At 30.9% G+C, this 26,150-nt stretch overlaps 1 protein-coding gene across 5 annotated transcripts in view; it reads left to right on the top strand.

Annotated features, from left to right (window-relative positions):
* Nucleotides 1-20,925, top strand: part of LOC130892617 (ecdysone-inducible protein E75) — a 73,266-nt gene extending 52,341 nt beyond the window's left edge. For 4 of the 5 annotated variants that reach the window (XM_057798112.1, XM_057798115.1, XM_057798114.1 and 1 more), the window contains exons 3-5: nucleotides 11,709-11,853; nucleotides 15,541-15,782; nucleotides 19,061-20,925. In XM_057798112.1, coding sequence (XP_057654095.1) covers nucleotides 11,709-11,853; nucleotides 15,541-15,782; nucleotides 19,061-20,866 — 2,193 coding nt within the window. In that variant the 3' untranslated portion in view covers nucleotides 20,867-20,925. Of the gene's footprint in view, nucleotides 1-11,708; nucleotides 11,854-14,771; nucleotides 15,368-15,540; nucleotides 15,783-19,060 lie in introns of those variants that run through there. The other variant, XM_057798117.1, reaches the window with a different exon arrangement.
* Nucleotides 20,926-26,150: the final 5,225 nt, after the last annotated feature.

Genomic DNA, 26,150 nt, shown 5'->3' on the forward strand with positions numbered 1-26,150 from the left:
CGCGCGCGCGCGCATAAATATTATAATTATAATATAAAACTTTTTAACATTTAATTTTTTTCACTTTAAGTTTGGGATTGTATTATAAAAGGAATCGTTTAAAATTCAAGGTTATGTTAAATGAAATTTCGAAGTTCAAGTTCGACAATTGGAGGTCGTAGAAAGATGACGTAATTTTATGTTCATTAGACGTAACCACTGTTGCCACGTTTACTTTTATTGTCTCAAATCACGATATTTCAATTTTCAAAAATATTCTTGATAACTTTGATGTTTTAATGCTTGAAGCAGCCGTGTCAAATGATTTCAGTTGTGCCGAAGCATCTTCTACATAATTTTGGTGCACTAGGTCGTTCATGGTCGTATTTTAACGATTTTAATCGTTTTCAGTTCTGCTATAACATCTACGTAATTATCGTCAATTTTGGTCCACCAGGTTGTTTCTGCTTGTATTCGAACGTATTTCATCGTCATCTTCAGCTATATCAATCATTTTTAGCTATATTGCAACGTCTTCTACGAAATTGTTGTCAATTTTGGTCCACCAGGTTGTTTCTACTCATATTCTAATGCATTTCATCGGCATCTTCAGCTATATCAATCATTTTAAGTAATATTGCAACGTCTTCTACGGAATTGTCGTGAATTTTGGTCCACCAGGTTGTTTCTACTCATATTCTAATGCATTTCATCGGCATCTTCAGCTATATCAATCATTTTAAGTAATATTGCAACGTCTTCTACGGAATTGTCGTGAATTTTGGTCCACCAGGTTGTTTCTACTCATATTCTAATGCATTTCATCGGCATCTTCAGCTATATCAATCATTTTAAGTAATATTGCAACGTCTTCTACGGAATTGTCGTGAATTTTGGTCCACCAGGTTGTTTCTGCTTGTATTCGAACGTAATTCATCGTCATCTTCGACTATATCAATCATTTTAAGTAATATTGCAACGTCTTCTACGGAATTGTCGTGAATTTTGGTCCACCAGGTTGTTTCTGCTTGTATTTTAACGTATTTCATCGGCATCTTCAGCTTTATCAAACATTTTAAGTAATATTGCAACGTCTTCTACGGAATTGTCGTGAATTTTGGTCCACCAAGTTGTTTCTGCTTGTATTCGAACGTATTTCATCGTCATCTTCAGCTATATCAATCATTTTTAGCTATATTGCAACGTCTTCTACGAAATTGTTGTCAATTTTGGTCCACCAGGTTGTTTCTACTCATATTCTAATGCATTTCATCGGCATCTTCAGCTATATCAATCATTTTAAGTAATATTGCAACGTCTTCTACGGAATTGTCGTGAATTTTGGTCCACCAGGTTGTTTCTACTCATATTCTAATGCATTTCATCGGCATCTTCAGCTATATCAATCATTTTAAGTAATATTGCAACGTCTTCTACGGAATTGTCGTGAATTTTGGTCCACCAGGTTGTTTCTACTCATATTCTAATGCATTTCATCGGCATCTTCAGCTATATCAATCATTTTAAGTAATATTGCAACGTCTTCTACGGAATTGTCGTGAATTTTGGTCCACCAGGTTGTTTCTGCTTGTATTCGAACGTAATTCATCGTCATCTTCGACTATATCAATCATTTTAAGTAATATTGCAACGTCTTCTACGGAATTGTCGTGAATTTTGGTCCACCAGGTTGTTTCTGCTTGTATTTTAACGTATTTCATCGGCAGCTTCAGCTTTATCAAACATTTTAAGTAATATTGCAACGTCTTCTACGGAATTGTCGTGAATTTTGGTCCACCAGGTTGTTTCTGCTTGTATTCGAACGTATTTCATCGTCATCTTCAGCTATATCAATCATTTTAAGTAATATTGCAACGTCTTCTACGGAATTGTCGTGAATTTTGGTCCACCAGGTTGTTTCTACTCATATTCTAATGCATTTCATCGGCATCTTCAGCTATATCAATCATTTTAAGTAATATTGCAACGTCTTCTACGGAATTGTCGTGAATTTTGGTCCACTAGGTTGTTTCTACTCATATTCTAATGCATTTCATCGGCATCTTCAGCTATATCAATCATTTTAAGTAATATTGCAACGTCTTCTACGGAATTGTCGTGAATTTTGGTCCACCAGGTTGTTTCTACTCATATTCTAATGCATTTCATCGGCATCTTCAGCTATATCAATCATTTTAAGTAATATTGCAACGTCTTCTACGGAATTGTCGTGAATTTTGGTCCACCAGGTTGTTTCTACTCATATTCTAATGCATTTCATCGGCATCTTCAGCTATATCAATCATTTTAAGTAATATTGCAACGTCTTCTACGGAATTGTCGTGAATTTTGGTCCACCAGGTTGTTTCTACTCATATTCTAATGCATTTCATCGGCATCTTCAGCTATATCAATCATTTTAAGTAATATTGCAACGTCTTCTACGGAATTGTCGTGAATTTTGGTCCACCAGGTTGTTTCTACTCATATTCTAATGCATTTCATCGGCATCTTCAGCTATATCAATCATTTTTAGTAATATTGCAACGTCTTCTACGGAATTGTCGTGAATTTTGGTCCACCAGGTTGTTTCTGCTTGTATTCGAACGTAATTCATCGTCATCTTCGACTATATCAATCATTTTAAGTAATATTGCAACGTCTTCTACGGAATTGTCGTGAATTTTGGTCCACCAGGTTGTTTCTGCTTGTATTTTAACGTATTTCATCGGCATCTTCAGCTTTATCAAACATTTTAAGTAATATTGCAACGTCTTCTACGGAATTGTCGTGAATTTTGGTCCACCAGGTTGTTTCTGCTTGTATTCGAACGTATTTCATCGTCATCTTCAGCTATATCAATCATTTTTAGCTATATTGCAACGTCTTCTACGAAATTGTTGTCAATTTTGGTCCACCAGGTTGTTTCTACTCATATTCTAATGCATTTCATCGGCATCTTCAGCTTTATCAAACATTTTAAGTAATATTGCAACGTCTTCTACGGAATTGTCGTGAATTTTGGTCCACCAGGTTGTTTCTGCTTGTATTTTAACGTATTTCATCGGCATCTTCAGCTTTATCAAACATTTTAAGTAATATTGCAACGTCTTCTACGGAATTGTCGTGAATTTTGGTCCACCAGGTTGTTTCTACTCATATTCTAATGCATTTCATCGGCATCTTCAGCTATATCAATCATTTTAAGTAATATTGCTACGTCTTCTACGGAATTGTCGTGAATTTTGGTCCACCAGGTTGTGTCTGCTTGTATTTTAACGTATTTCATCGGCATCTTCAGCTTTATCAAACATTTTAAGTAATATTGCAACGTCTTCTACGGAATTGTCGTGAATTTTGGTCCACCAGGTTGTTTCTACTCATATTCTAATGCATTTCATCGGCATCTTCAGCTATATCAATCATTTTAAGTAATATTGCTACGTCTTCTACGGAATTGTCGTGAATTTAGGTTCACCAGGTTGTTTCTGCTTGTATTTTAACGTATTTCATCGGCATCTTCAGCTTTATCAAACATTTTAAGTAATATTGCAACGTCTTCTACGGAATTGTCGTGAATTTAGGTTCACCAGGTTGTTTCTGCTAATATTCCAACCACTATTTACTTTTTCTTTTTCAGTATTTACCTGCAGCTTTTCTTTGCGTCATTTTGATGAAATTAGATCGAATATCAAGCATACTATAATGAACCTCATTTAAAATCTATAAAAATATCGTAAAACCCCCGTATAAAGTGTTGCATAACCTTAAATTTACGTGAAACAACCTATCATCAATAACAACCGTATTTTGTTTTTTAAAACTATAATTAAATCTTATAAACACTAATGTTTATAATCCCGACCATCAATTTTTGTTTATAAAGTCATACCCATGAGTGTAAAAAGCGAAAGTGGTCCAACTAAAACCTCAAAAAATAAAATAAGAAACATCTGCAGCTGGCCTCTACCTATTAAATTACACGTTGCCACTTGTTTCCGAATAACTTGTATATAAAGAAACTTATTAATTACTTCGATATAAATAAACATAAAGCGTTACGAAAATATAAATATTTATTATAAACAATTCAATATTATACTAGTTGACATAAATCCGTTTGGAATTTTACTTTTATAAATAAAAAATAAAGTCGAGATATTTGACGCGGAAGTTGTGGCAACGCCGCGTTTACACATCTCGACAAGCTGCGCGGATTGATGAACTCGATGTGGCATTTCAAGGTCTCAATTGACTTACCTGATTTTTCGTACCCGCCCGCTTCGACACCTGCATTTTACTTTCCTTTTTCTATATATCGCCCTTTTGATAAAGGTATAAATAAATAGCGAACGGTTGGGATGATGAATTATTTAGACCAGGTCAGGACTAAGGTATAAAATCGTATTATTAAAAATATTACAATATGTGTAAGTATCGTAGTAATATTTCGAAAATTGTATTCAATGTGGTTTACTGAATACCGCCCTGGTTACGATACACCCTTCGGGTTAAGAAGGGTTGATTGGGGGCAGATGGCGGACGCAATTTTTGGCGAAAATACCTGGGTATTAATTTCGATTTTTACCTGTTTCATTCCTTTGGATGTGTCCGCCGAAATTCGAAAAGGGTTGCGAGGTAAAAGGGCAACATCCGCCCGATTTTTTTCACAAATAATAAGGGCGGTTCTATTTTTTTTTTTTTTTTTTTTCGGAAAGATAAATTTATTTAGGGCTAACAAAAAAAAATGTAGTATGAAAAATTTTTTTTCTGTTCTTTTATTTCGTACGTGAACAAAAGCGGAAAGTTTAAACGCATTTTAATAATACGACGTCTAATCGAAAAGTTTTGATTTAATAGAATAAAGAATAAAAGGAAGGATAAAAATAAATAAAAAATAAAGGAGAAACCGCATAAAAGAAAGTTATCGACAAGAAAAAAATGGAGTTTTTTCATAAAAAATTCATCAAAGATCGACAAAAAACAATTTTTTTGACGCATGTCAAAATATACGTATAATAAACTGTTCATAATAACCCTGTATAATATAATAGTCGTGGATAAATTATAGTATTCAATTTGATGTAATAATTTTACGTTATAAATTTTGACATATGACATTAGAAATGTGACGTAGATAAATCGAACCGCACCATTTGTAATTCGTACTAAAAAATGTACCATAAACAAAAAAAAAATCCTTTCTTTGTCTGTTTATACCGGAAAACTAGAACAGAACCTCATTAGCCTCTAAGTTCATTCACTTTAAAATTTTTACAAACGTTCAATTATGAATTCCTCGTAAAGATTGTTTACCGGTTCACGGGCGGACTACTCTATGCAGAGGCGTACATCACAGAACATAAAATTACATTTTTTTTTTAATATTTATTCGATAATTTGTTGAAAAGCGGAAGTAGCCATCTTATTTTTGACAGTTATTCGTTAATTAGTTGAAAAACGGAAGTAGCCATCTTATTTTCGACAGTAATTCGTTAAATAGTTGAAAAACGGAAGTAGCCATCTTATTTTTGACAGATGCTCGTTAATTAGTTGAAAAACGGAAGTAGCCATCTTATTTTCGACAGTAATTTGTTAAATAGTTAAAAAACGGAAGTAGCCATCTTATTTTTGACAGATGTTCGTTAATTAGTTGAAAAACGGAAGTAGCCATCTTATTTTTGACAGTAATTATTTCAGAAACGGAAGTAGCCATCTTATTTTTGACAGATGTTCGTTAATTAGTTGAAAAACGGAAGTAGCCATCTTATTTTTGACAGTAATTTGTTAAATAGTTAAAAAACGGAAGTAGCCATCTTATTTTTGACAGATGTTCGTTAATTAATTGAAAAACGGAAGTAGCCATCTTATTTTCGACAGTAATTTGTTAAATAGTTAAAAAACGGAAGTAGCCATCTTATTTTTGACAGATGTTCGTTAATTAGTTGAAAAACGGAAGTAGCCATCTTATTTTTGACAGATGTTCGTTAATTAGTTGAAAAACGGAAGTAGCCATCTTATTTTTGACAGATGCTCGTTAATTAGTTGAAAAACGGAAGTAGCCATCTTATTTTTGACAGTAATTATTTCAGAAACGGAAGTAGCCATCTTATTTTCGACAGTAATTCGTTAATTAGTTGAAAAACGGAAGTAGCCATCTTATTTTTGACAGATGCTCGTTAATTAGTTGAAAAACGGAAGTAGCCATCTTATTTTTGACAGTAATTATTTCAGAAACGGAAGTAGCCATCTTATTTTCGACAGTAATTCGTTAATTAGTTGAAAAACGGAAGTAGCCATCTTATTTTTGACAGATGCTCGTTAATTAGTTGAAAAACGGAAGTAGCCATCTTATTTTCGACAGTAATTTGTTAAATAGTTAAAAAACAGAAGTAGCCATCTTATTTTTGACAGTAATTATTTCAGAAACGGAAGTAGCCATCTTATTTTCGACAGTAATTCGTTAATTAGTTGAAAAATGGAAGTAGCCATCTTATTTTCGACAGTAATTAGTTTAGAAACGGAAGTAGCCATCTTATTTTTGACGGTTAAACTCAATTTTTCATCATTTTACTCAACGTAGCCTTACCTGTCGAAAAATTATTGAAAATGGATGCAATTTCGATATTTACACATATCTTAAGATATCTCGAGATAGTAAAAAGATATCAACATGCGGTTTTCGCTATTTCAATTTTATTTCAGTTCACTTTTAATAAATACACTCAATTTTTTTGCTTCTATCTAAATTATTCAAGAAAAATCACAATATCTAAAATATATGAAATAACGCCCTCTAGCATTCAAGATACTAATTAAAATATTTAGAATTAATATATTTTTTATTAGTGCACAAAAGATCTTTCAAACAACGTCTAGTTTATATAAATTGGACTTACAGGCATTTTTTGAAAATAAGTTTCCCACTCTCCCCCACATCTTATTTAAAAAAATTTGTCGTATGAAAAATGCGCATAATTCGATATAGTGGTGGATTTATAATTCAAAAAATAATTTCCTCGTGTTTCTCGGAGACAAATTTCATTTTTTTTTATTGTATATATCATAAAACTTAACCTTTCACCATTTTCTCCCACTTCAATTCCACGGCTTCGTTTTTAATGAGACATTTCTTTACCAAAAACATCGATCGTAGTTTGTACTTAAATATTAGTCGACATAATTCCAAATATTTATTTTATTATCTCAACACATAGTTTTTCAATATTATCTTTTAGTTCGTTTCCATTTTGTATTATCAGTTTCTAACCTAACCTCATTGTCGAATGATTCATATCGTCGTTATAAAATATGTACCGCTACTGACCGATCCGATCGCCAGGTGGCGCCCCGCGACGCGGCTCCTCCTAGGTGAACGACCGTAATTTTTTCAAGACGTTCGAATTCTCCAAACGCCCGCCCGCCCGCCGGCCGGGGCCGGTGTGTATGTCTTTAGCACGATTTTCGTAACGGTATTAGGGTAAGATCGTTGCACCTATAGAATGAAAATGTTGTTTTACTAGATATTTTTATCAATGAAATTTTCGGACATCACCGTTCACGAATATTAAACATCCAAAAATTTTAACTTTCTTATTTCACTATCGTTTTATTGATGATGTAATATAAGTTGCATAACTTCTCGGGGTAGTAAGAAGAATTGCATACGCTTCCGGGGGCGAATGGTGATATGCATACATTCCATTTATATTATTTATTTTACGTTTGTCGTTTTATTAGTAATATAACATAAGCGTGGGTAGTTATTCTATTGATGATACAGTTAAAACAATAAGGAAGGTTAAGACAAAAAGTTATATACGTCGAAATGTACCGTTGAACGTGTCTATCTTTAATAGTAAAACATATTTTATTTCGTATCGTAAATCTCGAGGCTAGTAATTGAGTGTTAAAAGTCAAGGAATCGTTTAGAAAATCAATCAATCAATCGAAAAGGTTTCGATATTGATCAAGCAAAAATAACAATCGGTTATGTGATTGAGTTATATCACTAGTTGAATATTATCCATTGTCAACTGTCTAATTTTGGTGACAGGAGATCAGGAGATTATATCCAGGTCGAAATATGCATAATAACATAATAATTGAAGGTTTTTTTTGGTTTTTAAGTGTATATTCACCGTAAATATAAAAAAAAATAATAAATTTGCTTGACATTTTAGACGTTTCAGCTGTCAATTAACTTCTAAAGATTACTAAAAATAATTGACGATAGAAGTGACAATTTATTAAAGACAAATGACGTAAATGTCATAAAATGCACAACAGATTTTATCGTGATTAATATTTTTTCGTAACGAAATTGTTGAATCGATAAAATATGTTTCGTTATTCCCGGTTAGCCCTAATGACCTAAAAATCAATTACGTTATCGTTTGTTAAACAAACAAAACTGCTGGAGTGGCGTAATCGAAAGAGGGGCGATGCAAATTGGGTCGAGCAGTAAAAAAAACGACAGCTTTTGTTTTTTTTTTTTTTGTTACAAGAATCTAGCTAGTAGCGATTGTTCGGGTCAACGTTCGGCGATGTAGGTTGACGTACTCCGGCTAAGAGACCATTCGCATTGCATCATTGCGATAACGGTGCGGATGGCGCATGCGTTCATTTCGTCGAGTTCATCGGCCCCGACGAGCAATCCCGCATATTATAATATACACAAAGTTCGTTATTTGGGCCAACTCGACCTGGTTACTTTTTATTTTATCTATTTATTCTAGAAATCGGCAATAGATTTTTGATAACGTTCGAGTTGTTATTATTATAGTCCGGGAATAAAATTATAGTTTTCAATTATTCGTAAAAAATAAATTGTAATCGTTTTTCGTGTGCATTACTAGAATCGACAAAATGGCGGTACGTAAACGGTAAAACTAATTAAAAAAAATCGCCGACTATTTCCGGTTTTTCGAATTAGCATTTGTACGTACGTGAAAACATTCCACGGTCCGATCACATTCACAAACCCGAGCCTATCCCAACGTTTTTATGTACGTTCTATTTGGCATTAAAAATATCAACAGAATCAACGAAATAAATTACTTTTAAATTTAAATATCTACTTGGACGAAATAACAAAATGGAGGGACAAAACAACGACCTAGTTTATTACTTGTATTAAGATTTACGAGGGAAATTTAATAACTTATTAAAAAATTTATGTTTATTTATAAATCCGCGGTCTATACGGCGGCCATATTGCGTTACACCTTGGATCGTTCGTATTTGTTCTTTTTGAACGCCTACACTCTTCTTCTTTTTCATCTAACTTGACTTATCAGCTGTTATCCAACAAATCGATTACCAATTACAAAATAACTTTCCCACAAAGTTTTTTATCACGTGATTCAACTAAGAAATATATTTTTTATAATATTCCACATTTTCTATACCTTTTTGCATTAAAATTAGAATTTTCAATAATAAAATTAACATCTTAATGATGTTTTATGATATCCTGTTACTTCTACGCGTCTTCTGATTTCCTGGTTATTATGATTTATATTATATATCTTTTTGTTCGAAAAGAAATATTAATATTACGATTTATTACCTTATAGATTCTTATTTGGTAACTCGAAATGTTTTTCATTGTATTACTACCCCTACGAAATTCTAAATATGCTTAAAAAACTTATAACCTCAAAATATCTTACAAGTATACAATATCAAATAAATTTGACGTAGATACTTCAATATTTTATCAACAGGGATGCCCGATTAAACCACAGAAAATTCATTGAACCGATGTGAATGACCTGACGTTACCAGGAAGTAACACCCGATATATAAAATAAATTTCATTTGAATCATCCAGGTAGTATTAGTAATTCAAGCAACGTTTTGTTGTTTAAATCCATAACAGTTCTTTTTCCTGCTTAATACAACAAACTCTATATAATAACAATGATAGTCGTAGTCATCAAATAATAACGAACGTCGAGAATAAATATTCCGATCGGTTGTGTTGCAGTCGGTGACGTAATACGTTCAGATAATGTACCGTGACGTCAAAGAATATTCGAGAAAACATAATAAATGCCGTTAAGTCACTATATTATATATATATATATATATATATATATATATATATATATATATATATATATATAGGAGTTTGACCGTTTAAATATTAGGCCGGTTCATAACGGTTTAAATTATTATTTATTCTGGCTAAATGTACAGTTAACGTCATAATTTTATCCATAGAAAAATAATAAAAAGTAGAGTAAATTATTGTCTATTTTTATGAAATTTTTTGTTAAAAAAATATGATTTAATACCACGGTAAAATACGAGGGTTGTTTAAAGACTTTTTAACTTAAGGAAGAAACAATACATTTTTTTTTCTATAATAATTTTTTGCAACTATAGCTTTTCCTAAACCTTTTTAAACATTTCGAATAATAGTCGCAGTATTTTTCCTAAAAATAGACGTATATTTACGTCTGATGAAAAAATCTCTTTTCTTAAGTAAAATTGAATGTTATGAAACGGGAAAAATTTGTGAATTTCAGTTATAACTAACATCAAAATGTGTTATCATGATGAAAAAGACATTTTCTTTATTGTTATTTTTTATAAATATAATTGGTATTCAAATATACAAAAATCCACGGTCGTAAATAATGGCGCATTGTATATGAGTGCTAATAGTGTTAAAGTCGTAAACTTTTTAGGTAACCCTCGTACAATACCGTAAAATCCCGAAATTAGCCACTCCTTCGAATATAACCACTCCCTCGAATATAACCACTCCCCCTTTTCTCGCCGAAATCGAAATCATTCTAGTATCTCGAATACACCCCCCGTAGAATTTTTTTTTTAATTTTGATTTGTAAATTGTTAAAAAACAACTGATTTTTACGTTTATTTATAATTTATATTTCGATATTAAGAATAAAAAGTTGGAATTAATTATGAATCATCCCTGTATATATATTGTCGATAGTCGAAATTCTCCGAAACGACGAGATAACCTAATTTGGTGTCAGTCACTTTACTACTTCAAGGTTTGTTAATTATATTGGCCTCAATATGTTATTTCAACTACTTATTACCAAAATATTAACCCAGATACTACGATTTTGTTTGCTGTTTAATCATTTTTTTATTTTACTTTTTAAATAAACTACCTTACATTTTATTACGATGCAATTTTTATATAATTGGTCTAGTTTCGCGCTCGCAGGTCGATGACCCTAACAAAATTTCCAACCTCGTATTAGTTCATTTATTTATTTATTATACAAATATTCGTTTAAAGGTTTTCAGAAGAATTTTATTACAAGGTAGTAACGAATTTTTTTTGCGAAAAATATTCGCTAAATGTCGAAACTCTATTCGTCTCTGTTTAGCTTACATAAATCGCTGCGGGTGGAAACGAGACTACCACTCTCACTTTCACGCTCCGAACTGGCCTCGCGAGTTTTAGCTTTTACGGGTTAACAACCTGGAACTAGGTCAGATGGTAACACTGGCAAACTCGCTCGTTCGCGATTGAAGGCTCAGTGTTCTCTTGTATTTCTCGGCGTTTGGTCGACCATTTTGTTCTAGAATAATCGTTATGTTCAATTAAATTCGAATCAATTATGATGGCGGTTTTAAATTCTACAGAATCTTTAGTGTCGCAACGTAATAGTGTTGTAGATGATAGTAGTAGTTCGGGTTGCGATAGTGACGATTCTCTACAAAATGTGCGTTATTCGCAGGGTTTCTTCAGACGCAGCATCCAACAGAAAATACAATACAGACCTTGTACCAAAAATCAACAGTGCTCCATATTGAGGATCAACAGGAATCGTTGTCAATATTGCAGGCTTAAAAAATGCATCGCAGTCGGAATGAGCAGAGACGGTAAGTTATTTATTATAATTAAAATAATATTGAGGTAGGACGTGCAAATGTTAGGTTATGTAAATATATATATTTATATATACGTATATGTATATATAATTAAAAGTATTTTTTATGCAAGCTTTTCCCCTGTAAACTGTGTAAATATAGGTCATCCAGGTCCAGGGGTGAATGACCTCTCTGCAAGATTTTAACATCGGTGCGCATACGAGAAAGTTCAACGTGGTCTTAAGGTGAATGACCTCGTTGACAATACTGGGTCACTAAACTAAACTACCCCGCTAATCTATTATTGATTTCGTATTTTTTTTTTTTAATAATAATAATGGTAAGAAAAGTAACAAAAAGTTCGTTGAACCGAAATTCGTTTTAAATATACGAGGTACGATCGATATTTTTAGGTTAGGTTTTTTCGATTTATGTATGATTTTAATAAAAGAATTACGCGATATGGCATTTTTTTAGATTAAACGATTCGGTAGTGTAGTAATTATTTTATAGCTGGCGCTAAATCGTGTTGAGGCCATCAACTTCGCGTGAACTCTACAACGAGATCGTTGTGCTACATAGGAAAGTCGTACTTTTACTTAATTCAACCATTATTGTTTACGTAATCAAGATTCGATTATAATAATTACGATTTACCACTAAAAAATTGAAACATTTATTTAAAAAAAAAATAAAATTAACGTTTCGATAGGTATCACCACCCAGTATACCTTTTTTTAATCATATTTGGGATATAAACGAAAAATACGTCTGCTTCTTCGGGAAAATTATAATATTAACATTTTATAAACAATTTTTTCATTAATTTTGTTAAAATAAAGTTTTATAACGTTTAATATTGTTACTTATAATTTTAATAAAAGTTTATCTAAACGTGAATTTCACATTTTGCGATATTAGTTTCTAATCTAGGCTGATAACCCTTCACTTTTACTTAGATTCATAGTGAAAGTGATAATTAAGTGCAACGAAAGCTGTTTCTAAGTTCCGAACGAGTGAAAGTGTTTCGTAATCATTTTTAAATCATTTTATTGTATTTTTTCCACTCTCTCACAACCAATCTTCACCAAACATTGAACTCTGTCATACTTTCTACATTAAAAATACTATTTCATGCCGATTTATTACAAAATTAAACTATTAATAAGTAATAAATTATATTTTTAATCAACCTCGTATATCATTTATTTATCCAGTTACGGTTCTGTATTGAGAATTTTTACGTCTAAATAATTACGTACAAGTTAGAAAACAAAAATGAGTCACGTATAATTCCGAGATGCAAAGTTCACTGGGATATTTCACAGTTTGCTCTAGTTACATTCGAGAGATGCTGCGACCTGGCGGCGAAAACCTGTATTAAAACGTTAAGCTTGCGCTCAATCACCGATAACGATCCTCCCACGTTGCCGGATCGCTAATAATCTAACTAATAATGAAGAATTTGATATTATGACTCATAATACATCGAAATTATTATATTATTTACGTATAATTGAATAAATATTTGATATATTTTCTGATAAATTTCTAATATAAGAGATAATTACATAATATAATATTTTTAATAGTAGAATCGGCAACGTAGGAAATAGTAAAATGGTGGTATTAATCCGCCTACACAATGACCACGAAATTCCTCCCATCTCATTGATTTAAGTAGGCCTTGCAATTGATACGCTTCATTTTGTTAAATAAAAGAAAGTCGCTTTCTTTTCTTCTTCTTTTTTTTAATATAAACAAATGGCTCTTAACAAGAATAACGAAAAAAATATTGTTTTGATAATATTCGCGTTGACATTGAGAATTTTTGACATTTGTTTTGAGTTCAAGGTAGTCGTATTTTTCGATTTATTCAAATAAATGATAATTTTTGACTTCATAACATGTTCGTATTTACATTTATAAAAGGTCACAATCTAAGTATTCGTCAACAATGACTACAATGATTTTTTTTTTTTCAAACACATTATGCAAATCGGGGAGTTGTTTACACGAGTTGCTAAAAATATTTTCGAAAAAAAACCCAAGTGATGTTTACTGTTTTGGGGTTATGCCAATTATTGTACAGGAACGGACTTGCTCGAATACACAAGGCAAATAATTTTATAAAAAATTCAATATCGAAGTTGAATTAGTAGCCAGTAAATAATAGAAAATTTCGATATAGGTATTTATCTTATTTTAATATGTTTTCACTAGAAAAATTATTAGTAAGTGATTTTTTTCAAAATAAAATTGAAAATTTTATTTTTTTGTTTTATCATTTAAATCCTTGATGAAAATTTGGATAAATTGGAAAAAAATTAATCAGAAAATATTTGGAAATTTCGAAAATTCCGTAAAATAATTGGAAAATTGGAAAAATCGTTTGAAATTTAAAAATATGGAATATTGTAAAGAAAATTTGAAAATAAATGAGAAATTTGTAAATTATTTCTTTGAAAAGTAGGAAAAATTTTGAAAATGAAAAACTTCCAACATTTGAAAAGTGGAAAAACATGGAAGTTTGATGAAAATTCGCATAAATTGGACAAAAATTTAATCATACAATACTTGGAATGGGGGAAATTTCGAAAATCTCGTAAAATAATTGGAAAAATCGTTTGAAATTTTGAAAAATGGATAAAAATTTGAAATATGAAAATAAATCGAAATTATTTCGTCGAAAAATGGAAAAATTTTTGAAAATGAACTCCGATATTTGGAATATGACAAAAAATTCGCAAAACTTGCAAAATTCATGGAAATTTGAGAAAAATTCTGATAAATTGGGAAAATTTGAATAATAAAATACTTGGAACATTAAGGGAAATTTCGAAAATTCGGCAATAATCATTACAAATTGAATATAACAAAAAAAACTCCAAATATAAGAATAAATTAGTAGATTTTTACGTCGAAAATTAAAAATTCCAACAAAAGTATCAAAAAAAACTACTTGGACAATTAATTGGAACTCGGAAAATCATTAAATATAAGAAAGAATTAAAAATGAGTAAATTTTTCGTCGGAAAAGTTTCAAAAATTGATTTATTTGTTTTGTAAATACGCCAAGTCCGTACCTGTGCAAGTCCCGGGATGCCCTCTAGGTGGGTGACGGGGGCACCGAGCGTCCTTGTCATTTTCCTCTTCACCCACCACCGTTCGCCTCCCCTCTTTTTACGAATGTTAACGCGCGACGCAGCAGCTCAAGTTCAAGGGTGATGGAGGGGAATCGATCGCGATCGTAAGAGGGGATCCGACATGTTAGAGGGGAATCGTGACCGTGGGCGATACACGCCTGTCGTCGACTGATTCGCGCCATTATTTGCTAAGAACTCATCGCGTTCGGGAATGCCAGGCCGCGCTGTTAGTCGCGTTTGCAGCCCGATTTTTGTTCGACGACCTTTTCGCGCACATGTTGTCGTTTGTGAAAGTGATTTAAAAAAGTGTAAAATGGGCGGTGAAGAATTACCTATACTTAAAGGAATATTAAACGGCGTAGTTAATTATCACAATGCACGTAGGTGTTTATTATATTTATTATTTAAATTCTCTAATCGAATCGAACGAAAAATACTTTCTCGTCGACCCAGAATGTTTTCATCACTTTCTCCTCCTCTTAATTCGTTCAAATTATACGAGGGCGCATCGAAAAATTATCCCTTCAATATTTTTTTTTTTTTTCAATTGCAGCTGTCAGATTCGGTAGGGTGCCCAAAAGAGAAAAAGCCAGAATTTTGGCGGCCATGCAACAGAGTTCGAATTCTCGTTCGATCGAAAAAGCGATCAGCGCCGAACTCGAAGATGAACATAGATTACTCGAAACTGTCGTTAGGGCTCACATCGATACTTGCGATTTTACTAGAGAAAAAGTCGAACCTATGCTACAAAGGGCCAGGGACAATCCTTCTTATACAGCCTGTCCGCCGACTCTGGTAAGTGGATCGTTATTATAATAAAAGCGACAATCTGTATAATTAATTGACGGTTGAACGGAAACGGGGTGGCGTACACCCTATACGAAACGCGAACAATAAAAAAAAAATGTCGAAATACCCAGACCAGTCGACCTTGTGTATGTAGGGGGACAAGCGGAAACGTTCAAGGTTCTTTTTTTTTTTATAAGGGGGCTACTATAAGTCGAAATACTATTCAAATTTTTCATTTAATTTAATATTTAATGCGTTAAAAAACAAAAAAATCGAAAACCCCTCGTAAATTGAATGAAAAAATATTAAAAAAAAAAATCCGCGCGGCGATTTTTGTCGAAATTAATCGTTCCGACTCACTAAAATCGGTAATTCGATGTTATTAGATACGTGGGACAAACATCGCGATAATCGGAAAATAGATTAAACGATCATCGATACCAAAAACTTTGTTTTTAAATAAATTCGGAACGGAACGCGCATTATATTATTAAAAATTCAATCGGGAAGCGATATAATCGATTCGAATATTAATTTTCCCATATGAATTTCGTTCCAAATTGTTTCTAACAATTCTACCGCGCGGAAACTAATTAGGAAGTGGAAATAAACGTAAAAATGACCACCGATAATCGACATTTATGCCCGATCAGAGTTGTTTCACGTCAATACAGAAACACTCAAGTTCGGGGACGATCCAGAAAAAACATTGGGTAAAATATTGTGTATTTACGTATTTTGGAAGCGAGGCAATGATTTGTATAAAATATTTTCTCAAAAACCGTAAAAAAATCCATAAAGTTTGATAAAAGTGACAGTAAAAATTATATCCCGACCGATGTTCGTTGGCTGAACACGTTTTTTACGAATGTTATTCTATGGATAACGCTGATTTTTTAAAAATTGAAAATAATTACGAAAAAAAAACGCCTGTTTTTAGAGAAAAAAAAAGGAAAAGGCAACTGATTTTTCACTTTGTTTAATAATTATCACGAATTATAATAACCGATAATTATTTAGAGAGTTAAATGACAAATATTGAATACAAAATGGCGGGTAACGGTTGATTTAGCCGCGAAAATTTGATTTTTGATTTGAAATAACCACTTTTCTCACAAAAAATAATTGTTTCCAAAAGAATCGTTTTAGTTACAATAAATTTATTTAAACTATTTCGGCGCAGTAGATCGATTCTGTGGTATTTTTTGAAAAATTTTTTCTTTTTTTCAAGATATTTTTTTCGTTTTTTTCGAAATCGCCCTGTATATAGAGGTAATAATTTTGGCTTAAATAATTATTGAATTTTTTTAAAATTTTTGTTCCATTTTTATAATTTTTTGGTATTTTTTTTGTACAAATATTTTTGAAATAATTCAAACATATTTTTCGTAATTTTTTCAAATTTTTCAAGAATTGAAATTGGGCGAAAATGAAAATGTTGAAATAAATTATTAACATTAAAAATAAGAAAAAAATTAATTTTTCGTAATTTTTTCAAATTTTTCAAGAATTGAAATTGGGCGAAAATGAAAATGTTGAAATAAATTATTAACATTAAAAATAAGAAAAAAATTAATTTTTCGTAATGTTTTCAAATTTTTCAAGAATTGAAATTGGGCGAAAATGAAAATGTTGAAATAAATTATTAAAATTAAAAATAAGAAAAAAATTATTTATTTTTCGTAATTTTTTCAAATTTTTCAAAAATTGAAATTGGGCGAAAATGAAAATGTTGAAATAAATTATTAACATTAAAAATAAGAAAAAAATTATTAATTTTTCGTAATTTTTTCAAATTTTTCAAGAATTGAAATTGGGCGAAAATGAAAATGTTGAAATAAATTATTAAAATTAAAAATAAGAAAAAAATTATTTATTTTTCGTAATTTATTCAAATTTTTCAAGAATTGAAATTGGGCGAAATTGAAAATGTTGAAATAAATTATTAACATTAAAAATAAGAAAAAAATTATTTTTCGTAATTTTTTTTTAAAATAATTTTTTCAAATAATTTGAACATAAAATACATTTTTCAAAATTTATTTCTAAATTTCGCCTCAACAAAACAATAATTTTTTTTTTCGGTAGAGGTAATGACTTTTTGTCTAGATAATTATTGAATTTTTCTCCATATTTTCATTATTTTCTGGTATTTTTTTATATTAATATTTTCCCAAAAACCATAAAAAAATCCATAAAGTTTGATAAAAGTGACAGCAAATTATATCTCGACGGATGTTCGTTGGCTGAACACGTTTTTTACGAATGTTATTCTATGGATTATGTCGATTTTTTAAAAACTGAAAATAATTACGAAAAAAACGCCTGTTTTTAGAGAAAAAAAAAAGGAAAAGGCAACTGATTTTTCACTTTTTTCGTAAGTTTTTTTACTTTGTTTAATAATTATCACGAATTAAAATAACCGTTAATTATTGAGAGAGTTAAATGACAGCAAACAAACATCGAATACAAAATGGCGGGTAACGGTGGATTTAGCCGCGAAAATTTGATTTTCGATTTGAAATAACCACTTTCCTCACAAAAAATAATTGTTTTCAAAAGAATCGTTCGAGTTACAATAAATTTATTTAAACTATTTCGACGCATTCGTCAAATTTCGGAGTCTTCCGTGATAACGAGACGGAAAACCGGCTTGACGGTCTATGTCGTGGACGAGACGAAATCTCGTATTTACCGACTTTTTCGTAGTTAAACAAGAACGTATTTATAGTAGTAAGAAATTTCTCGAATGTTTCTAAAAAGTAAAGAACCAAAAAAAGGTTTCCGAATATAAGTAGTAGTCAAATTCGGAAGTTTTCGATGTTAAAGAGACGGAAAACCGGCTTGACGGTCTATGTCGTGGACGAGGTGAAATTTCGTATTTACCGATTTTTTCGTTATTAAACAAGAACGTATTTATAGTAGCAAGAAATTTCTCGAATGTTTCTAAAAAGTAAAGAACCAAAAAAAGGTTTCCGAATATAAGTAGTAGTCAAATTCGGAAGTTTTCGATGTTAAAGAGACGGAAAACCGGCTTGACGGTCTATGTCGTGGACGAGGTGAAATTTCGTATTTACCGATTTTTTCGTTGTTAAACAAGAACGTATTTATAGTAGCAAGAAATTTCTCGATTTATTCTAGAAGGTAAATATATAAAAAAAAGGTTTCCGAGTAGTATTAGTAGTCAAATTGGAAAGTTTTCGATGATAAAGAGACGGAAAACCGGCTTGACGGTCTATGTCGTGGACGAGTTGTTAACAATAATTATTAATTTTTGTTCGCAGGCGTGTCCGTTGAACCCGAATCCGCAACCGTTAACGGGACAACAGGAGATGCTGCAGGATTTCTCGAAAAGATTTTCACCGGCGATAAGAGGCGTCGTGGAATTCGCGAAACGTATACCGGGTTTTACTCTATTAGCTCAAGACGATCAAGTTACTTTATTGAAAGCGGGAGTATTCGAAGTGCTTTTAGTGCGACTCGCGTGTATGTTCGATTCCCAAACGGCCAGTATGATATGTTTGAACGGACAAGTGTTGAAACGCGATTCGATTCACAATAGTTCGAACGCTCGATTCCTCATGGACAGTATGTTCGATTTCGCCGATAGAATGAACTCCCTTCGATTATCCGACGCGGAAATCGGACTGTTTTGTTCGGTGGTCGTTATAGCGGCCGATCGACCCGGTCTCAGAAACACCGAACTCATCGAAAAAATGCACAACAAACTGAAATCCTCGTTGCAAATGGTGGTGGCGCAAAACCACCATTCCCAACAACACGTCATGGAGGAATTGATGAAAAAAATACCGGATCTGCGCACGTTGAATACTTTGCATTCGGAAAAATTGCTCGCCTTCAAAATGACCGAACAACAACAGATGATGCAACAACAACAACAACAACAACAACAACAACAACAACAACAAAACGCTTGGAACGTTGGACAAATAGAAGAAGAGAATAACAGTAGTAAAAGTCCGGCGGCGTCTTCGTGGTCTTCTTCATCGGATATAACGATGGACGAAGCTAAATCTCCTCTAGGTTCGGTCAGTAGTACCGAATCGATGTGTTCGTCGGAAATCCACGATTACCATCATCTCCAACATCATCATCACCATCAACATCATCATCATCAACATCAGAATATAACCAACACTCCTCTATTAGCGGCTACGTTATCGGGAGGCGTCGTTTGCCCGCACAGACATCGCGCCAATTCCGGTTCGACGTCATCGGGCGAAGACGAATTGGCCGCCACCTCCCATTTGATACACAACGGCATAACGATAACTCCGGTATCCCGACCGTCTTCGCACAATCCTCGATTCCGGAAATTGGATTCGCCCAGCGATTCGGGCATCGAATCCGGCACGGAAAAAATGGAAAAACCGACGTCGGTCTGTTCGAGTCCGAGATCTTCGATGGACGATCATCACATTGTTGAAGATATGCCGGTGTTGAAACGAGTGCTGCAAGCGCCTCCATTGTACGATACGAATTCCCTGATGGACGAAGCCTACAAACCCCATAAGAAATTCCGAGCTTTGAGGAATAAGGATTCCGCCGAAGCGGAACCGGTCGTCGTCGTCGTCCCAACGACGTCCCCCCAAAAGCAATCGACCGCCGTTTCCAACCCGCAATCCAGTTTGTCCAGTTCGCATTCGATGTTGGCCAAATCTTTGATGGAGGGTCCGAGGATGACGGCCGAACAGATAAAAAGAACCGAAGTTATACACAGTTTTATAATGAGAGGCGGCGAGGGGAATTCGCCGATGGTGACGGCGGCGCCGACGGCTTGTCCTTACAAAACCTCCAACGGTTCCTTGTTGTGGGCGGCCTCCACCAGCGTCATAACGACGACGGCGCGGCAGAATCAGATGCAAACGCCGCCTCCGCCTCCGCCGCCGGCTACTAATACGCAGGATTATAACCGGTTGTATTTGCAATCGCCGCATTCGACTTCGCCGGCGCCGTCGAGGTCTCCGAAGATGGTGGAGCTGCAGGTGGATATAGCGGATCCTCAACAACCGTTGAATCTGTCGAAGAAATCGCCGTCGCCGCGGGAGGTGGTCACTTTGGAGGTGTAAATTGATATGTCGAAGCTGCGCGAGATTTAGTACAAAGTGGAGTGCAAAAAATATAAAAAGGGATTGTTGTTGCGTCGGACTTTTTAGATGCCACTTTTGATCTTATTTGGATATAAAAAAAAAAAATACAAACCAAATGATTTGTCTGTATATTCATCCCCCTACTATGTAAAAAAATGTCTGTCGACGTACGGTTGAAAAGAAAAACAGTTTTCGGGAAAATTTTCTTTCTTTTTTTTTTTTTTTTTTTTAATTTTTTCGATTTATACACGGGGAATTGGGGGACCAGTAGATCGATTCTATTTTTCTATATATATAGGAGACGGTTTCTTCAAGATATTCTGTTCGTTTTATTCGAAATCACCCTGTATATAGAGGTAATAATTTTGGTTTAAGTAATTATTGAATTTTTTAAAATTTTTGTTCCGTTTTTATTATTTTTTGGTATTTTTTTTGTACAAATATTTTTGAAATAATTCAAACATATTTTTCGTAATTTTTTCAAATTTTTCAATAATTAAAATTGGGCGAAAATGAAAATGTTGAAATAAATTATTAAAATTAGAAATAAGAAAAAAATTATTTATTTTTCGTAATTTTTTTTAAAAAATAATTTTTCAAATAATTTGAGCATACCATACATTTTTCAAAATTTTTTTCTAAATTTCGCCTCAACAAAATAAAATAATTTTTTTTCGAAAAAATGTTTTTTTACGATTGATTTATATTTCCGTATATACATCCTTAAGATCACCCTGTATATAGAGGTAATAATTTTGGTTTAAATAATTATTGAATTTTTTAAAATTTTTGTTCCATTTTTATTATTTTTTGGTATTTTTTTTGTACAAATATTTTTAAAATAATTCAAACATATTTTTCGTAATTTTTTCAAATTTTTCAATAATTAAAATTGGGCGAAAATGAAAATGTTGAAATAAATTATTAAAATTAGAAATAAGAAAAAAATTATTTATTTTTCGTAATTTTTTTTTAAAAATAATTTTTCAAATAATTTGAGCATACCATACATTTTTCAAAATTTTTTTGTAAATTTCGCCTCAACAAAATAAAATAATTTTTTTTCGAAAAAATGTTTTTTTACGATTGATTTATATTTCCGTATATACATCCTTAAGATCACCCTGTATATAGAGGTAATAATTTTGGTTTAAATAATTATTGAATTTTTTAAAATTTTTGTTCCGTTTTTATTATTTTTTGGTATTTTTTTTGTACAAATATTTTTGAAATAATTCAAACATATTTTTCGTAATTTTTTCAAATTTTTCAATAATTAAAATTGGGCGAAAATGAAAATGTTGAAATAAATTATTAAAATTAGAAATAAGAAAAAAATTATTTATTTTTCGTAATTTTTTTTAAAAAATAATTTTTCAAATAATTTGAGCATACCATACATTTTTCAAAATTTTTTTGTAAATTTCGCCTCAACAAAATAAAATAATTTTTTTTCGAAAAAATGTTTTTTTACGATTGATTTATATTTCCGTATATACATCCTTAAGATCACCCTGTATATAGAGGTAATAATTTTGGTTTAAATAATTATTGAATTTTTTAAAATTTTTGTTCCATTTTTATTATTTTTTGGTATTTTTTTTGTACAAATATTTTTGAAATAATTCAAACATATTTTTCGTAATTTTTTCAAATTTTTCAATAATTAAAATTGGGCGAAAATGAAAATGTTGAAATAAATTATTAAAATTAGAAATAAGAAAAAAATTATTTATTTTTAGTAATTTTTTTTAAAAAATAATTTTTCAAATAATTTGAGCATACCATACATTTTTCAAAATTTTTTTCTAAATTTTGCTCAACAAAACAATTTTTTTTTTTCGAAAAAATGTTATTTTACCGTTATTGATTTATATTTCCGTATATACGTTCTTAAGATCACCCTGTATATAGAGGTAATGACTTTTTGTCTAGATAATTATTGAATTTTTCTCCATATTTTCATTATTTTCTGGTATTTTTTTATATTAATATTTTTGAAATATTATTAAAAATTAAAAACTAAATTAAATTAGATTTTTTTTAAAAAAAATTTTATTTTAAAAATAATTTTCATTTTTTAACATTTTTTTATATTAAAATATTTAAAATAAGTAATTGAAACTATAAATATATTTGTCTTGTTGAAATCTCATAACAACAAAAAATATTTTTTCCAAATAAAAAATTTTTAAAATGGAGACAAACATTTTCTATTTATATATTAACTTGATTAAGTTATTTTTTATATAATATTTGTCTAAACACAAAATATTCAATATTTTTTCTATTTTTTTTTAAATTAAATATTTTCCAAATAATTTGAACAAATTTTCATCAATTTTTTTTTCAATTTCGCAACAATTGAAAATAAATCACTTTCCAAAAAAATATGAAAAAATTTCGAAAAAATACATAAAACAAAAAAAACATCAAAATTTAATCAAAAATGAGAAAAAATCCATTTACAGTATTTTTTATAATTTTTCAAAGTTAAAAGTTTTTAAATTGAAACATAAAGTTTCAAAATTCATAATAAGAAAATAATCAATTTAAAAAAAAATTATTCCACGAAATATAAAATAATGAATAATAGTCCGGGAGATATGTGTGCGAAATAGTAAAATAATATATAAAAAATTAAAATTTGTATTTCGAAAAATCATAGTTTAAAATATAATTAAATTAAAAAAAAATAAAAAAATCTAACTATTGACACGTAAAAAAAATTTAAAATGACCCCTCAAAGTATATATTGATTCAAATTGAATCACACTGTATTAAAAAAAAATTGGGGGACATGGAATATACAGGGTGTTTCTACAATATAAAACAATAAAAATATTTCGAAATTTTTCAAAAATAATAAGTGGAAATACATCAAACCAATTATTACCTCGTATTTTATAAATAAATACAAAAAAAATTCAAATTTAAATTCCTAATACCAAAAAAAAAAAATTAAAACGACGATCTACTTTTCTAATTCTAATTCACCCCGTACAATATTTTATTTTCCGGTTGCTGTTCATATATGTATAATGTATGTTGATGTGTGCCCCTCATGTTGTAGTGTTTTAGTAGGGATATCCCCCCGTTTCGGCGACTCCCGCCGTCATCATCAGTATAGAACGAATATTTTTCTTTGTGTACATAGCGGACCAAAAAATTAAAAAAAAATTTATAAAATACGCTCTATACTGATTTCCCTGTAGTTAAGGTCACTAATTTGATTAGTTCCGTGTAAATGAAAAAAAAAAATAATAAAAATAAAGATTAAATTGGCATCAAGCACCCTAAATAAATCCTATTATTAAATAAGTTATTTGTTTAAATTGTTTATGTGATAAATCCGGGGGCGGGCGATCAATCCGGATTGTATTCCGGTTTTTTCGTATACCCCCCCCCTATATTTATGGATATAAGTTTGTGTTTTTGCGTATCTCAGTTTGTATAGAAAAAAAAAAAGAGAGACTCTCATAATCGTTAATCATCTCAACCTCTGTTTGTATCACCATCGTTTCATACCATTTTTAAAATTAATTGATGGCGTTTCGGGGGGAATCGTGAGACTGAGGGGGGTATGCGATGCGTCCCATCGTACTATGGCCGATCATTTATTTTTATTGAGGGGCCAACTCACCTGTATTGCACCTCCCATGTTTGTCCCCCCGATCGCCGATAGGATGTGCAATTCTGTCCCCGCCTGATTTTAACCTGAACCTTTTATTGGATTCATATTTGGGAAAAAATTTTTTTTTTCCGATCCCTTTATTTATTTTTTAATTTTTTTATATATGTATGTTTAAAAAAAAATATTTGTTATTTAAAATGTTTAAAAAAATTTAAATTATTTATTTAGAAATTCGGAGAGGATTTTGGGGGGTTGAAAATATTTTTTTTTTTACAAATACGATTCCGATAATTGTTATTTTATTGTAATTTTACTGTATCAAAAATTTGTATTTTTTTGTTGTAAATCGGGAGCTTGTTGTGGCCGACAGAATAAACATGTCTTGGTGATATTAATATTTGTTTTTGTTCTACACCCTGTATGATCCTTTCCTCGAAAATTCCCAAACAAAAGTTATCACTAAAAAACTAGAAATAATGAAAAAAATAAAAAAAATCGAAATAATATGAATGGTAGCATAAAAAAATTAAAAATTTATATATAATATAAATAAAAAAATATTAATAAATAGTCAGGGAGTTAATTATGAAAATAAATATTTAGTGGGTACCTTTAAGAATTTAAATATACACTTTAACATCTCGTTTTATCAAAAATTTTTAAATTAGAAGAAATAATTTGAATCTATACAATTTTTTTATATAGTATTTTACAAACAAAAAAATAGTTCGGGTGATTTATGCAAAATAATAAAATGTCATATAAAACGTACAAGTTTCATTTAAAAAATCACACAGTGGAAAATATCACATATATATAGCTCAAATTTTGGATAGGCACTTTTAAAGGATGTATCTATGTGGAAAAAAATCGACAATGACGCATGATGACTAGTAAAATAAAATATTGGAGGGGTAAAAAGGGATATGGAAAAAAGGATTCTAAAAAATACGTACCAGTATTACACCCTGTATTTTCTAAGAAATCAGATATACAAAAACGAATGTTTTAGGGGGTTATAGTTTCATCATTCACTTTTCTATAGATAATCTATTTACAAAAAAATAATGAATAGTACGGGTGATATATGCAAAAAAACAAAATGCCAAATATAAACGTACAAGATTCATTTAAAAAATCACACAGTATAAAATATCACATATATAAAGCTCAAATTTTGCAAAGGCATTTTTAGAGGATGTATCTATGTGGAAAAAAATCGGCAATGACTCATGATGACTAGTAAAGAAAATATTGGAGGGGTAAAAAGGAATAAGGAAAAAAGGATTCTAAAAAATACGTACGAGTATTACACCCTGTATTTTCTAAGAAATCAGATATACAAAAACGAATGTTTTAGGGGGTTATAGTTTCATCATTCACTTTTCTATAGATAATCTATTTACAAAAAAATAATGAATAGTACGGGTGATATATGCAAAATAACAAAATGCCAAATATAAACGTACAAGTTTCATTTAAAAAATCACACAGTGTAAAATATCACATATATAAAGCTCAAATTTTGCAAAGGCATTTTTAAAGGATGTATCTATGTGGAAAAAAATCGGCAATGACGCATGATGACTAGTAAAGAAAATATTGGAGGGGTAAAAAGGAATAAGGAAA

This window comes from Diorhabda carinulata, chromosome 4, assembly GCF_026250575.1.
Source record: "Diorhabda carinulata isolate Delta chromosome 4, icDioCari1.1, whole genome shotgun sequence".
Lineage (NCBI taxonomy): Eukaryota > Metazoa > Arthropoda > Insecta > Coleoptera > Chrysomelidae > Diorhabda > Diorhabda carinulata.